This window comes from Sturnira hondurensis, unplaced genomic scaffold (genome assembly GCF_014824575.4).
Source record: "Sturnira hondurensis isolate 20B ecotype Veracruz unplaced genomic scaffold, ASM1482457v3 Scaffold0018877, whole genome shotgun sequence".
In the NCBI taxonomy this organism is placed as follows: domain Eukaryota; kingdom Metazoa; phylum Chordata; class Mammalia; order Chiroptera; family Phyllostomidae; genus Sturnira; species Sturnira hondurensis.
In genome coordinates, this window is record NW_028091508.1 from 419,799 (window position 1) to 436,898 (window position 17,100).

At 42.0% G+C, this 17,100-nt stretch overlaps 1 protein-coding gene across 2 annotated transcripts in view; it reads right to left on the bottom strand.

The window, feature by feature from the left end:
* Positions 1 to 17,100, bottom strand: part of PRKCB (protein kinase C beta) — a 347,363-nt gene that overhangs the window by 171,349 nt on the left and 158,914 nt on the right. For both annotated transcript variants that reach the window (XM_037070671.1, XM_037070670.1), the window contains exon 3: positions 11,592 to 11,674. In XM_037070671.1, the coding sequence (XP_036926566.1) occupies positions 11,592 to 11,674 (83 nt within the window). The remainder of the gene's footprint in view (positions 1 to 11,591; positions 11,675 to 17,100) is intronic.

Consider the following 17,100-nt stretch of genomic DNA (forward strand, 5'->3'; position numbering starts at 1 on the left):
ACTGCGCTGTGCACTTCAACACCTGTTGAGGGGGTAGATCTCAAGCTACATGTCCTTTCCAAAATAAAATAAAAACAAATAGTTCAATGGGGGGAAAAGCAGGGAAACTACTGCTGATCTTGAAGGACAGGGTTAGAGGTGTAGGAACTAGAAGGGAGCACAGAAGGGCTTCTGGGTTCTGATTAAAGAGAAATGCTCCCTGTATGAGAATTCATCAAGATAGGCACTTTTCATGTATAAAAATGTGTTTCAAAACCTATGTGACCGGAACCAGGACCTTTAAATCTCAATTCTAAATTCCTATAAGATGGAGTCCGATCATCCAAGCTTGGGACAGATGTCTACACGCGTCAACCCAATGGGGCTTCCAGGGGTGTGTATCTGGAGAGGCAGTTCTCAGGGGAAACAGTTGTGTAGTTCAGTTAGGTTTGCACAGGTGGACAGGTCTGAGGTTATGAGACAGCTCGGGGTGTGAAGTAAGAACATGCACTGGATGACCAGGCTGCTTAGGTTGAATCCTGGCTCTATCACTCACTGGTCATGTGATCTTGGGCAAGCCCCTTAGTCTCTGAGTACCGCAGTTTCCTTATTTATAAATTGGGGGTGGTAACAATCGTACTTACCTCATAGAGTATAATGAAGAATAAAATTATTACAAGTAAAGTGCTTAAAACAGAATTATATATATAAATGCTGGTTCTGAGATGTTATTGTTTAAAAAAAAGAAAACTTGAAAATTTTAGAATCCCAAACCAGTAGAAATAGAGGGAATGAAAGAGTCAAGGGCAGAAGGAAGACAGAGTGAGGGCTTGTGACTCCAGGACCAGTGCCTTTCACATCCTTCCAGCCTGCCTCTTCAGCATCATCTGCCTTTTGAGTCTCTCTTCTTCCACATCTGCAGGAACCACAGGCTAAGGTCTTCCGGGAAATTGTGCTTTTCCGGGCTCTGAGGCTGCTTCCACCCACAGTGAGGAGAAGCCAAAATAATTCATAAGACAGGATATCTCCACCTCTTTCAAGACCCAGCAGCTCTTTTCCTTCTGCTCAGTAGAAACTGTTGGTTTCTGCCCTCCAGATGCTGCACCTCATGGATTTGCTTCCTCCACCACAGCGTAAAGCTCTGTAGCTTTGTGACAGAAACAAAGGGCTGGCGAAAAGCAACCCGTGCTGGTCTGTGCATGCTGGTCCACAGTGCACAAGCCATTGCTGGCACATGGTAAATGAGCATAGATCACATGGAATTCACTTCACAGTCAAAGAATCACATTTTATCAACTTACCACCATTTTATTAGACTTTTCTCCCAACCAGCCTATAGGGGGGTGACTGTTTTTCCATTCTGTGGCACATAAGATGGATGCATGCTGTGCCAAAGAAAGGCTGGATTTTGGAAACTCAAACTCTAAGATTTGAAAGGACCATTGGCAGCAATAATGAGCCAGCACATACTATGTGCCAGGTGAAGTGCAAAGCCTTCACAGTGGATTAATTCATTTAATCCTCACCTGACCCCACTGAGGAGGGTGCTATTTTATCCTACTTTGTCAGATGAGGAAACCGAGGTGGAAAGAGTAGGTAACTAGCCCAAGATTATTCAGCTAGTTAGTGGCAAACCTGGAATTCAAACCCAACCATTCTGGTTTAAGAGCCACTGTAAAGTTTTGCCTTATGCTGGTTTCCAAACTCAGCTACTCATCAGAATTACCTGAAGGACTTTAAAATACAGATTCCCAGGCCCCGGTCTGTATCTCTTCACATGAGGTTTGTTTTTAGCAGACTACCCAAATAATCCTTAAGCATTCAACCTGTCTACATTCTGAAAAGTAGCATTTAGAAATTGCAGTGAACATGTGCTGTTTTGATCTGTTCAGCCTCTCTGCTTCCTTTTCGACAGGAGTCCCCCAATTCCCCTTCAAAGATCCAACACCCCCCCACTCACACACACACAGTGTTTAGTCTAGGAGGAAACACCATAAAAACCCAACCAAGGATTGGTTAGGGCCCGAGGTGGGCCAAATCATCTCTCTCCGTCTGGAATTTGAATTTTGGACCAAAGCAACATAAGGACCCAAATCAGGTACAGCTGGTGAGGTGATTTAGTTTATCCTCCAGTTCTCTGGAGTTCATCATACCCTTTCCAATAAATTCCTTCCTAATTTAACTTAAGCAAAGGTGGCTTCTGGTGCATGCAACCAAACAACACTAATTAGCAGAAGAGCCACCACTGTGGGACAGCAGTTTCATGGGTTTTGAAAAATGTGTGCACCTGTATAGACACCCTCTCAAGACACTGAGACATCTCAAGATCTAGACATTTCTACCACCCCAGACATTGTGACATTTTAATCACTGCAGAGCATCCCATCAGATGGACACATTTTACTTACGTAAGCCCTGACTGGCAGCATTCAGGTTGTTTCCAAATTTTTACTAGTACGAATACTGATGCAATGAATACCACTTTAGCTAAATAAATGCACATACACTTAAATAATTCCTCAGCAAATATTCCTAAATTGTAATTCTTAGGTCAAAAAAGGATTAGGTTTAGTAACTCTTTGGTTAAAAAGGTCATGAAGGCTTTTGATACACACCGGTAATTTTGTCTTCAAAAAGATTATACTAATTTGCACAGTCACTAGTAATATTCTAGAGTGCGTTTTTCTTCCCCTTCCTCCTTTGTATACTTTTGGTTTGAGTCCCATTTCTTTTCATATTATTAACAGACCATGTTTTATGTTGATGTGTGTTTTGTGGTATATCAAAACACACATCTTTGTCCCTTTTATTTTTAACCTATGTTCTAAGTTTCTCTTAAACTTTGCCTAGAACTATACATTGTTTATCCAATCTGGTAGTCTTTGCAACTCATTTACATTTGTTGGGCAACAGATACTCACCTATCACTTCTACCATCTTAATTCATACTTTCCAGATTTCATAGTTCCTAGCTGGCTTATTTTTGTCTTCATTCCTACATTTTGTTGCCTTGAACAAAACTGTATTTGTTACTTTTATCTTTGAGTTGTTTCCTTCAATTTAAAAAATAAAGTCTATTTAAACCAAATGACTATGCCAATAGTTAAATAATGGTGTTAAATATTTTATTTAGGAATTGTTCATCTAGATCAGCGATTTTCAACTGGTGTGCTGCAAGAATCTTTAAAACATGCACTACCTGACTATTTAGACAAGGGGCACTGACTTCTTTCTTTTCCCTTAAAGTGTCAATTTTTTTAAATGACAAAAAAAGTGACAACAGCCAACACAATAGCCATCTGGTGTGAATGAATCAAAATTATACCTGTATTTTTGTCACAGCAGTGAAAAACATAGTATGGTTTTTGGTGTGGCACAGAATTTTAGTAATTTATTTATGTATGCAATGAGATGGAAAAAGATGAAAATCGCTGAAGTATGTACATAGTTTACCATAGTTTACTTTTTTATGCTAACTTTATTAGGTTATGCTGATTTCTGTGGTCAATTAACTTATAATAAACTGTGGTAGCTATTGATTTGATCAGCTCTTCAAAGTTTTCCATCCCTCTTCTTTTTTAAAAAATGTATTTTATTGATTATGCTATTACAGATGTCCCATTTCCCCCCTTTATTCCCCTCTGCCCTGCACACCCCCTCCCATTCACATCGCCCCCCCTTTAGTACATGTTCATGTCCATTGGTAGTACATATAGGTTCTTTGGCTTCTACTACATTTCCTATACCTCTGCAATATGACTTTGCAGCTCCTCCCATTCAGGGGTGGAGTCTATTTCTCCACCGTAGTCTGGTCTTGGCCATGACCAGTGACACACAAATAAAGGCTTAAAAGACACCTGGACTTTGGGGATTTCACTCCCTTGCTGTACATGGAACCCTGAGACCAATACATTGATGAGCTTCAGTTAGCCTCCTGGAGAAAAAGAAACGATAAGGAGAACTGAAGTGCCGCAGCCTGCCACATGTCAATCACGTAGGGAAGGCTATTCTAGGAGACTGACACTGTGGTTAATAGTGAGAAACAGATGTCTGGTCTTCATCCCATTTCTGGCACAGAGCTCCTCAAACCCTTGGATCTCCTGTGGGGACAGTGATCAAGGTATCTTTGGCCTTTATGGTATCTTTGGTATCTTTGGTTATGTGAATGAGGAGACTTTTAGAAAATATACTTGGACGGGGCTGGTTGTCAGAGGAACCAACCATGCAATTACAGGGTTGGAAGTTTCAGTCCCTGCCCTGCCTTCTGTGGAAGGGAAAGGGCCTAAAGATTGAGCTCAATCACCAATAGACAATCATTTGAACTGTGCTGATGTGATAAAAAAAAACACCATAAAAAACCCAAGAGGAAAGGGTTTGGAGAACTTCTGGGTTGGTGAACACCCAGAAGTTGGGTTGGTGGAGGTGTGGAGACAATGGTGCCTGGAGAGAACATGGAGCTCTGTGCCCCTTCCCATAGACCTTGCCTTAGACATCTCTCCCATCTGGCTGTGCCAAGTTGTGTTCTTTCCTAATGAACTGGTAACCTCACGAATGAATGGGTTTTCTGAGTTCTGTGGGCTGCTCTAGAAAATTAATTAAACCCAAGGATAAGGTCATGGGAACCTCTGATTTATAGCCAGTCTGTCAGAAGTTCAGATGACACACTGGACTTGGAATTGATATTTTGAGTTGGAGGGGGTGGCTGGGACCTTTAATTTATAGCTGGACAATCAAAAGCACAGGTAACAATCTGGGCTTTCAATGGGCATCTGACAGGGTGGAGAGACTGATCCCTTAACCTATGGGATCTGATGTTATCTGCAAGGTAGACAGCATCAAAATTGAACTGAATTACAGGACTGCCCAATGCTGTCCAAGAATTGCTTGGTGCTATGAGGACACCCTCCCTCCTCCACTAACTTGGTACCAGATCTCAGCACCAGCCAACTCACTAGCTGACCAAGACACATGGTGGAGCCCAGCAGAGATCAGCCCAACAGGCCCAGGTCAGAAGAATCATTCAAACAGCACACAGAACCATGAGAAGTAATAAATGATTGCTCCTTTAAGCTAGTAAATGTTGGGGTGGTTTGTTACACAGCAACGCCAGCTGATACGACATGGTGAGAAAGCACCTTGCTAGTCTTAGAGCCTCGGTTCCAGTGTCTGAGGCCTTTATCCCTGAAGCTCATATTCAACCCCCATGTCCTTTCCATGAGCCAATCTCTTTTTCTTTTGCTAATCTGACTCATATTTCTCTCACTTTCAATTTAAAAAGTCGTCAAGCTTTACTTTTTCTCTATAATCCAATACTGTTTAAAACAAACAAAAATCCTTCATTCCTCTAAAGCTCAAAAAATTTCCCCATGAAGCTTATTCGACTGGGGCTTTGGGAGAAGAAATATTTCTTGGGCAATGTTCTCATTTCCCTCGGTTATTCCTCTATTCTGATTTTCAACTTCTTCTTTAGAGAAAATTGGCAATTTAACATTTCCTAGTAAATCATCGATTTCTACCAGATTTTCAAACACATTAGCATTTATCTACATATTCTTTTTTTAAGATTTTATTTCTTTATCTTTAGAGGGGAAGGGAAGGAGAGAAGGAGAGAAATATCAATGTATGGTTGCCTCTCGTGTGTCCCCTGCTGGGAACTGGCCTGCAACCCAGGCATGTGCCCTGACTGGGAATCGAACCAAGATCACATGGTTCACAGGCCCGCGCTCAATCCACTGAGCTACACCAGCCAGGGCTTATCTACATATTCTTTTTAATATATAAATGTAACATATTCTTCCTAAATTTCCTTTTGTTTTCCCCTTTATCAAATCTTCAACATTTAACATATAATTTACCATTTTTAAGTACTCTTCATTAAGTACAACTTGATTGAGAAATGCAAAGGGCACACTCAGCATGAGTGCCTATTACTGCCAACTGACCTGACTCAGTGATGGAATCAGGAGGGCACAGGGTGTTCATTAACAGTGGATTTTACTCAGTGCTTCAATTGTAAATGATAAGAAATTATTTCTAAGACCACAAGATTTTGAAGAAAGTATTTTCAGATGCCCTGCTAAAGAATCCTTTTGTACTGTCTTGTACAGAGACCCCACTCCACAAATATTTCTCTCTCTATGTATGTATATATATATATATATATACACACACACACATATATATCCTCATATATATAATTCCTTATGTATATATATCCTCATATATATACATATATACCCTCATATATATATATATATATACACATATATATACACCTTACATTTTAATCCTCACCTGAGACTATGTTTATTGATTTTTAGAGAGAAGAAAAAGACACCAATGTGAGAGAGAAACATCAATTGGTTGCCTGCTGTACGTCCTGACTAAGGACTGAACCTGCAACCTAGGCATGTGCCTTGACTGTCTATCAAACCCACAACTCAGCCAGGGCAATAAATGCTGTTATTAGCTATTATTCTTTGGCAGGTCAGAGGGTAACCCCTAGCCCTGCTGGAAGCTAGTAGAGACTCCTCCAGGTATTAATAATAATTAATAACCATTTATTGAGTGACTTCTTTGTGCCAGCCACTATTTTCAATGTAGCTCAATCAGTCTCTCATGGAATACTCACCAAAGAAAGTATGATTTAGGTATTATTTCTCCCACTTTCAATATATGAACTCAGTGTCACAAAACTAATTATTTTCCCAAGATTACTGGAGCAGTAAATGGCAATGCTGGAATCTGATGGCAGAGTCTCTGGTCTCAAAGTCCAGGTTCTTGTCTTAGCATTGCTCTACAGAATTTGAGGTTTGGGGTAAGTGATTACCTTGTACAAGCATTCTAGGTAGAGTAAGTAAGGAATTATCAGCCCATTCATTCTTAGGGAGATATGTGAAGCAACTGAAATGCACTTAGCTACTTGTATCAAGGGTTTACTATGTGACAGGCACTGTGCTAAGCACTTTCATGCAATGGATTTTTAATCCCTTTTCTGTTGACTCTTTTATCTTCTTGTTAACCCTTTTTCAATTTAAGAATTAGAAAATTATTACAACAAACTTATGTGGTTGGCACTAAGAGTCCAATTTATAGATAAGGAAACTGAGCCACAGAGAGGAAAGTGGTGTGCCCAAGTCCCCCTAGTGAACTGGCAGAGTCAGCCCTGGACCTGAGTCTGACTCCAGAGTAGTCCACACTCTTCAACTCACCATTGTCTTTGAGCATGACTAATAAATGGCCTAATTTCCCATTTGTAGCTGGAAGAGGCTAGGTCAGCCAGGGACCTGAGGCAGGAGATAAATGAGGTGTGCTCTCTTGATGAGGCCATCTATGGCCTTCTGAATGATATTGAGACCTGTAGGTCCTTTATGAAGTCCAGCGTTATGGTCTCCAGAGACCCTGCTGTCAGTGGCCTTTTAAGTCAACAAGATCTGCAGCAGACTTACTGGAGATTTTTCCCCTTCCATGAAGAGCAAAGTCTGTTTCTCTACCCCCTGAGTTTGGCCAAGAGACTACTTTGTCCAGTGGGACATCATCAAACACGATACACAGGCTGAAAAAGCACAAATGCATTGGGACAAGCTTTCTCACTCTTCTTGGAACACTGAAACCACTATGTGAACAAACCAGAGCTAGCCAGCTGGCTGGTGAAGGCCACATGAAGAAGCAAGGCTCCCAGGCCAACCACATGCCCACTTCCAGTCACATGAGTAGGGCCATCCTAGATCATCCAGCCACAGATATCCACAGACACATGCGAGTACTCTTTAAATTTTGTGCCCAGGGTAAGTACCTCATTTGATTCACCCTAGTCCCTGCTCTCAGAGACAGTTTCTCTCTTTCTTGTTCTGAGAAGCTCTCGGTAGGCTGTATATGTGTTCAGCACTGTAAGTGATGGGTAACTATAATGGCTATATATAATGCTTGAAATGGTCCAATACAGCAGAATTGAGAGTTCCCAACCAGGGGCACCACCAAGAACCAGAAGGATACCTGCAGGTAACCAGAAGTATCAGCCAGAAATTCTGCCATTGGAGGTCATCCCATGGTGGGTGCCCATATATATCTATTCCCATTGGCACTGAATAATTGGGTCAGTAGTTGGGTTCATGGGGAGAGTGCCCAGTTCATAAAGTTCCTGGATTGGACTAACAACCTATAGAAGACAGAGTTCTAATATCCAGCACATTTCGCAATTCAGACTGGGCATGGACTAGCAGAGGGTAGAGGACAGAGCTGAGCACATTCATTTTCACAGATGGAGGCTGCTTTACTGCTTTATGAGCCTGCCCACAGCTCCTCCAAAGCCACACAGGACGAGGGCATGCTCCAAACCTGCATGAGGCTCAGAGGTAGCCAAAAAAGAGCCTGGCCAGGTTGGTGAGCAGGTGTGGACAGATCTTTAATCATGCTTCTGACCATAGGCAGATGAAGAGAGAAACTAATTCAGTTGCCTGGACTAATTCATCATCCTTGGTGCCAACAAATCTTCTGGAACTGTGTCCAGAGACAGGATCAGCCCAGGTAGGCTGCCAAATCCCATGCATGCTGGCTGCAGGGGGTGCCCAAGGCAGAGGATGGCTGCACAGCTCCATTCATACAAAAAGGGGTCTCCTACCATTTACAGGGCCTACAACTGCGGGGAAGGCCAGCCAGGTGGCAGGCAGAGAACCTGCTCATTCTTTAGACTTATTGTGCAGACATCTGTCCTTACTGCCTGTTCACTATATAGTTATTGTTATTCATTGTCATTATCATCATCTTCACCTAAACAGCTCCTGCTAGATACCAGACACTGTCCTGGGTACTTTTATAGATATTTATACATTGGATACTCATAACAATGTTATGAAGGAGGGGCTGTTATTTTATACATTTTCAGCTGAGGAATCTAAGGCACAAAGAGATTCAAGTAATTTGCCAAAGGTCACATATATTTGAGCCTGAGAATGCCGGCTCCAAGGTTTGTCATTTAATTTTTCCCTAGTTTCCTTCTTAGGGACCACTTCTCCTTCACTCTCAAATTATGGGGCAGGTACACGGACGGGTCTTCCTTTGCAGGAGCAGATACAGGGCCAGGTCTGGTCAATCGCATAACTATCCTTTGGGCTACATGTGACCCAGGGTCCAATGAGACATTAGCTCTTCACACTGGAGCTGCAGCTGTGATACTACTTAAGACTAATGGTGCTGTGGCCATCATGCTCCATGGCAGAAACCTCTTCCTGAAACTGAAACCAAGACTGAGCCGAGACACGAAGAAAAATTCCTGAGGACCTCACTTCTGCACCCTGAGTCAGAGATCTGATGCTTTTCCGTTGCAGGGGCCAGTTAAAGCTGAATTTTTCGCTTAGGCACCAGAAAAAGTCAACGAATACAGGGTGAGGCAAAGTAGGTTTATAACTGCTCATATGGAAAATCATACAATAATTAATAAATAATGATACAAGAGTAAACTGTTTCACGTACTCACAACAGTAAACCTACTTTTGCCCACCCTGTATGGACAGGCTGTGGGAAACGCCATCCTCTTGGCTGCTCCTGAGGATCCAGCCTCTGTCTGCAAGGACATGCAGAGCCAGGCTGTCCCCCAAACTCCCCCACCTATTTTCCTAGGGATGAGAGGAGGAATTGCACTAAAAGGGCCAGGGGAGTGTGACCTGGGGGGACATGATAAACAGTCCTGTCTTCACCTCTACAGATAGGCCAGTAAGGACTCTGCTGGTTCTGTGTTGCTTGGAGTGCTTAACCCCAAGTACCAGTTTCCAAGCACAGTAACTGTGGCATGAGCTCTAGTATGTCCGTGTTGCTGTGGCAGCAGATACACCCCTGACTTGCAGGAACATGGCAAATGACCATTTGTAAAAGGTCAGCAAGAGTCAAACTAATTCAGTGACACAAGGTAGTCACCACTCTGAGGGCAGCTGTCAAGTCTAAGTGGAAAAGAACGGGGTCAATAATACTGGACAAAATCCATGTAGAACATTCCAGGAAAATGAACCCAAACAGGAATAAAATATGAACTAGGGTGACAGCTGCACATAGGGTCCCTGAACATGACTCATTACTGGACAGTGGAAGAGGGTACATGGTGGAAAGTCCTCTTAGGAAAATTTCAGCTGCATGGAAAAGAATACTCCACATAGCGACACCTGCCTAAGCCCTCTTACCCTGCTCCTCATCTCACACCTTTTGGCACAACAGAAATCAAAGTAGGCTAAGCAGATTATCAGTGTCAACAGTGACTTGGGGTCTGTCAACTCCTCCACTCTGCCACACTCAGCATGTCCCCCTCACTGGCCCAAAAGGGCTGTTAGAAGCACAAGCAGGACAAAGAAAGAGATGTACTATCAGAAAGGAAAGCCTTTCCTAGAAGCCGTACCCAGGCTTCTGCTCACATCCCACTGAGCAGAACTGGATCACATGCTCACTCATGGGCTTTAAGGAGAGTGGGAAAGCAAGTTACCAGGCATTTTCAGCTTCTAGCTGAAAGAGAGACTCTGCCAGAAAGAAGAGACTGAGGGCCAGCACTGGCTGTTGTGTAGATGATCAGACAATGTTCCCCAAACTTCAAACAAAGTCATCCCAAGACTTTTGCCACAACCTTATAGTATCCATATCACCATTTGCATAAGTTTCCTTAAATATATATATTTTTGGTTTACCTTAAATCTCTAAATACCTTTACTTAGGTAAGAAATTTTATATCCTTACTATAAATGTAAAACCACTACTAGGCACATTTTTCCAATCCATGTTAAAATAAATTCGTAATGACTGAAATGAAAATTACTTGTCTGTTTTACCTAGAAGCATCCCTTGTCCCACCCACAGTGGGATAATCCCATCTCATACTGGAGATGTAGAGTAGCAGAACAAACTAATTTCCTCCTAATTCTTGGGCCCTTGTATCAAGAATTTGCTACAGCCCTGGCTGGTGTGGCTCACTGGATTGAGTGCAGGCCTGCAAACCAAAGGGTCACCAGTTCAATTCCCAGTCAGGGCACATGCCTGGGTTGCAGACCAGGTCCCCAGTAGGGGGCACGTAAGAGGCAACCACACATTGATGTTTCTCTCCTTCTCTTTTTCCCTCCCTTCCCTTCTCTCTCAAAATAAATAAATAAAAGTCATTAAAAAGAAAAAAGAATTCCCTAACAAAGAGCTACAAAGTACATGCATGGTATGCACTTTATAGTGCATTCTAAAGAGTTGCTATTCTAACAACCTTTTCACAGTAGTGATAACAATTTAGCCCCTGATCATCACCCTCCATGTCTCAGCTGTCAAGATGAGAAGACATTTATGAAACTTATATAAGCTTATTAACCAATGTCACCCCAATAACTTTAACAAAAAAATTTTTAAGACATTTAGCAAAATCATAGTAGGGGAACCAGCTGGTTTCCCATATAATCACAGTAACCCCCACTAAATGTTTTGTTTTTTTGTTTTTTCCATTAAAATGAAAAATGTCTCAGAGACTACAAGGACTACCATATACCTTGAAATGAGACCACCCCAACTTCTTCATCTCAAGGTCCTCACTCACATTTACCCAAAAGGATGCATTGATTGTGGACAGAGAGAGGTGACCAGTGTCCATTACTTACATCAGAGGCTGGACCCTTGTCAGCGCCTGGGCAGGAAAAAGTGACAAATTCATGGCAACGTTTGTGCACAACAAAACAGCAGACTGCAAAAGACAAAATAAAGGTAGGAGGAAGGGAAGAAGGAAAGTGTAAGAGAGGAAGAGAGAAAAGGGGAGAAAGATATGGTTAGAACCTGGACTTCCCAACAAGTAAAGGCTTTGTACCAAAATAAACAATGTCTTCAGCTTCTACATGTGTCCTTAATTGAAGTCAAACTCATGGGTACACAGTGTTATATCCTGCCAACTATTTAAGTTTCTGAAGTAACTAGGGTTCAAAAGATCACATATACTCAAAATTATACTCCCTTGAAGATCATTTAAGTTGCCCCATTTTGAAACAGAATGCTGTTTCTTAGACTGGGCACCAGGTGAAGTAGTTGGTTTGTGTTTAGGTTCACAATGCATAAGAAATATGTTTATTCAAACACTAGAATCACAGTTTGAAAGATGTAGCTAAAATTAAGGGCATGTAGAAACAGAATGAGCAGGAAAGACAGACCCATGCCCCCACCTTACACAAGAGCAATGTCCAGTAAGTGGAAGAATAAGCTGCAATTTTTACACTGTTACATTAGTAGTTTGAAACCAATATACTCATACTTATACTGTATTTGAATTTGTTTCAGTTAAATGTATCTACATATGGCTATACAATTTGGGGATTATTTCAGTTGGGTAAAGGGACAGTCAGAGAATGTATACCAAAAAAACCCTTCTTTTTTTGGTTCAAATCTTCTTTTATTGTTTTGTTGTCCAAATCACCTTAAACAAACTCTACAGCATGGGTTCCTGGAGAACAGGTGCCACACAGCAGGAATAGCATCTTTCTTTTCTTTTCATTTTATTTTTCAATAAGCGTTTACATTCAATATTATTTTGTATTTGTTTCAGGTGTACTGATGATTGCCAGATAGCAGGGAGACTGGGTGGGGCTAAGTGAAAATGGTGAAAAAATTAAGAAGTACAAATTGGTAGTTACAAAACAGTCATGGTGATGAAAAGTACAGCATAGGAAGTATAGTGAACAATATTATAATAACTATATGTGGTGCCAGATAGGTACTGGAATTCTGGGAGAAACACTTTGTAAAGTATGTGGCTGTCTAACCACTATGCTGTACACCTAAACAGCATTTTTCTAAAGGCCACAGTAAAAGAAAACAGTACAGGAACGCTTAAAGAGACCCCTAGTGATATAATGCAATGGGTCTGGGCAGCAATCCTCAATGGCTGTGGACATCACAAAAAGATACTATCTGCCTACTGGTGGCAGCACTGTGAAGGACTCTACCACCTATGTAGTACTCTTGCCAAAATAATCAAACCTGGACCAAGTCAAGCACCTTGACCCAACTTCCAATTTACAGAAAATGTAAATAACAGAGGCACGTATTAAATGGTACAACAGTGAGGCGATGAGGAAAAAAAATGCACAAGAAAGTGGAAAACTACAAGATAAACAAATAGTTTCTTCAACAAATAAACTACAAGAGGATAGGAGAAACTTTGGGGGAATATACTCACAAAATGTACAACACAAAATCTGAATCCTTGACATAAACAATGGCTTTTAGTTAATAATAAGCCTCAATATTGACTAGCATGGGAATGGGGTTAAGGGAGTAATATTAGAACTCTATACTTTCTAATCAAATTTTCTGCAAACCTAAAATTGCTCAAAAAAGAAAACAACAAAAAAATAAAACAAAAATATTGTGGCTTCCAGTAAGATGGTAGTGTAGGTAAATGCAGCACTCACTTCATCTCACAACCACATCAAAATTACAACTAAACTACAGAACAATCATCATGCTCAGCACTGCCTAAAATCTAGCTGTACAGAAGCCCTACAATTAAGGATATGAAGAAGGTGTGACTCAGCTGGTTGGAGCATCATCCCATACATTAAAAGGCTGCAGGTTCAATTCCCAGCCAGGGCACATACCTAGGTTGTGAGTTCAATCCCTGGTCAAGGTACATACAAAAGTCAACAGATCAATGTTTCTCTCTCTCTCTCTCTCTCTGTCCTCTTCATCCCTTCCTTTCCCTCCCTCTAAAATCAACAGAAACATATCCCCAGGTGAGAAATACACAATAAATAAATAAACAAACAAACAAACAAATCACATTAAGACTAGTAGGAAGGGTAGAGATTCCACATGGGCTAGTCCTATATCCACCTGTGGTGGATAAAAATCAAGAGGGATATCTTGGCTGCTGCAGAGGTCCCCCTGAGGAGCAAGTGGCCCCAGCCCAACACCAGGCCCCCCAGCCCAGGGTTCCAGTGCAAGGAGAAGTCCACATAACTTCTGGCTATAAAGACCAGCAGGGATTGTGGCTGAGTGAGACTGAGGCTTCTGCAGTCCCTGGCATTCCTCTTAAAGAGCCCACACACAGACTTACTCAAATTCACTGGTTCTGAGCTCCAGTGCTAGGGCAGCAGCTCAACAGGCACCAGGGACAGACAGGGAGGAACTGAATTATCTGGCACCAGGGCAAAAGCTGCAGGGGCAGCTTCTTCCAGACAGAAGAGCTGGCAGAGGCCAACAATCCTTCAATGGGATCTCCCCCCACAAACTTCACACGTGGGCACCATTTCCGAGACTCCAGCAACCTGGCTATCACTGTTCACCCAGCCCTGGTGATTCCCTGAGACCCTGCCCCACCCAACTGGTGGGCCCAACCAAGGTGTTTCCAGTGGCTTTTACAGAGAAACTCAAGAGTTAAACATTTTAGCCTTAGTTATAGTTGATAGGCTTAAGTGATTGGTACATGTGGAAAACTGTTTTTCCAATGTATAACCTACGTGACTCCAGGAGATGGACAAGCAACTCAACTTTCGTGCCCCAGGGAGTCTGCAAGCAATCAAGATGGCATCCGAGTCATTGGCTTCCAGGGAAGAAACATTCAAGACCCAGATAAAGAATTGTTGATCAGCAGATAAAGAAATACTAACAACATCACCCCTGGACTGTAACTCTTACCCAACTAAGAGTTACAACCTTTTATGCCCTGGCTGGTGTAGCTCAGTGGATTGAGCGCGGGCCTGCGAAACCAGAGGATCGCAGTTCGATTCCCAGTCAGGGCACATGCCTGGGTTGCAGGTTGGTTCCCTGCAGGCCAACTCCTAGCAGGGGACGCATGAAAGGCAACCATACATTGATGTTTCTCTCCCTCTCCTTCCCCTCTAAAGATAAATAAATAAATAAAGTCTTAAAAAAAGAGTTACAACCTTTTCCCCAAACCCCTTGCCTATCCTTTTTTTCTGTATAGAAAAAAGGTCAGCTTGAGATGGGATGTTAAGATGGTTTTTAGGGTACATAACTCACCATCTTCTCAGATCACTGGCATCTGAATAGAGCATCCATAAAGATGCAATCCTTGTCTCTACTTATTGGTTCTTGTAATGACAGGCAGCATGAATGCTGACTTTTCTGATTTCAGCTTTTCCACACAGTGGCCTCTCTTGGTTCATGCTTTAGACTTGCCTAAAATTTCTCAAACAAGCAGCATCTGGCCCCAGTGTGCCCTGTACTTCTCGCTAAGTGGCCCCAGACCTGACACTAGCAGAAGATGACTTTGGTTCACAATTTGGCTTCTTTTGGCCACCTCCAAGCCCAGCACAAGTAGCAACCACCTGCAGGTTGCTTTGTACCTCTTGCCAGGTGGCCCTGGGAAGGAAGAGCAGGGGTAGCAGGCGACCTTGTACTGCACCTCTCAGGAGGTGCCAGAGCAAGCACATCTAGTAGACAGCTTCAGACTATACTAAAGCACCACCCAACCCCCTTGCAAGCAACACATTCAAGGGATAGACTCAGCAGACACCAGAGTCCTGCTAAAGTAAGTCCTGCTCCATGGAGTGGATCCTGCACAGTTGATCCCCCACGGTGGTCACAGCCAGTCCTTGCAGTCAATTGACCAGTAAACCTCTCCCACTGACATGCCCACAGCAATCAAGGCTCAACTATAACAGGAGAATGTACACAGCCCACACAATGGAGGCACACCTGGAATGACCAGCTCAGGTGAACAGGAAGGCTGTGCTACTGAACCCTACAGGACATCTACTAGATTGAGTCATTTTACCAAGCTCAGGGGACATAGCAGCTCTATCCAATACATAGAAACAAACACAGGAAAGCTGCCAAAATGAGGAGACAAAGAAACATGTCCCAAATGAAAGAACAGGATGAAACCCCAGAAAAGAACTAAACAAAAGAGAGATAAGCAATCTACTAGATGCAGAGTTCAAAATACTAGTGGTAGGGATGCTCAATGAACTTTGAAGAGTAGATGAACTTAGTAAGAACTTCAACAAAGATATAGGAAACTTAAAAACTGAAGTAGAAAACATAAAAAAGAACTACTCAGAAACGAAGAATACAATAACTGAAATGAAGAATAAGTTACAGGGAATCAACAGTGGAAGAGATGAAGCAGAAAATCAAATAAGAGATTTGGAAGATAAGGAAGCAGAAAACAACCAATCAGGACAGCAAAAAAAAAAAAAAAATCCAAAAAAAATGAAGATAGTATAAGGAGTCTCTGGGACAACTTCAAATATACCAACATTCACATCATGAGGGTGCCAGAAGGAGAGGAGAGAGAGAGCAAGGAACTGAAAACCTATGTGAAAAAAAATATTGATGGAAAACTTCCCTAACCCACTGAAGGAAATAAACATACAGGTCTAGGAAGTGCAAAGAGTCCCCAACAAGATGAACCCAAAGAGGGCCACACCAAGACACATCATAATTAAAATGCCAAAGGTTAAAGAAAAAGAGAGACTCTTAAAAGCAGCTATTTCTCAACAGAAACTTGGAAGGTCAGAAGGGGCTGGCTGGCAAAATATTCAAGGTGATGAAATGCAAGGGCCTACAGCCCTGGGTGGTGGCTCGGTTGGTTGCAGCATCATCCCATATATATATCTAACAGCTTGCAGGTTCAACTGCAAGTCAGGATACATTCCTAGGTTGCAAGTTTGATCCCTGGTCAGAGCACACACAAGAGACAATCAATCGATGTTTCTCTCTCACATCAATGTCTCTCTCTCCCCACTCCCTTTTCTTTCTTTCCCCCTGCTCTCTTCCCCTCCTCTCTCCCCCTCTCCTTCTCTCTTCCTCGGTCCTCCCTCCTTTCCTCTCTCTCTAAAATCAATGAACATATCCTCAGGTAAGGATTAAATAATAAAAAAATAAAAGAGAAGAAAAGCAAGCACCTAAAACAAAGATTACTCTACCCAGCAAAGCTATAATGTAGAATTGAAGGACATATAAAGAGCTTCCCCAACAGGAAAAGCTAAAGAAGTTCACCACCATCAAACCAGTATTGATTGAAATGTTAAAGGGTCTTCTTTAAGAAGAAGGAAAAAAGATAAAAAACATGAATAATAAAATGGCAACAAATACATATCTATCAACAATTGAATCTAAACAATAAATACACAAACAAATAGTACAGAAACAGAC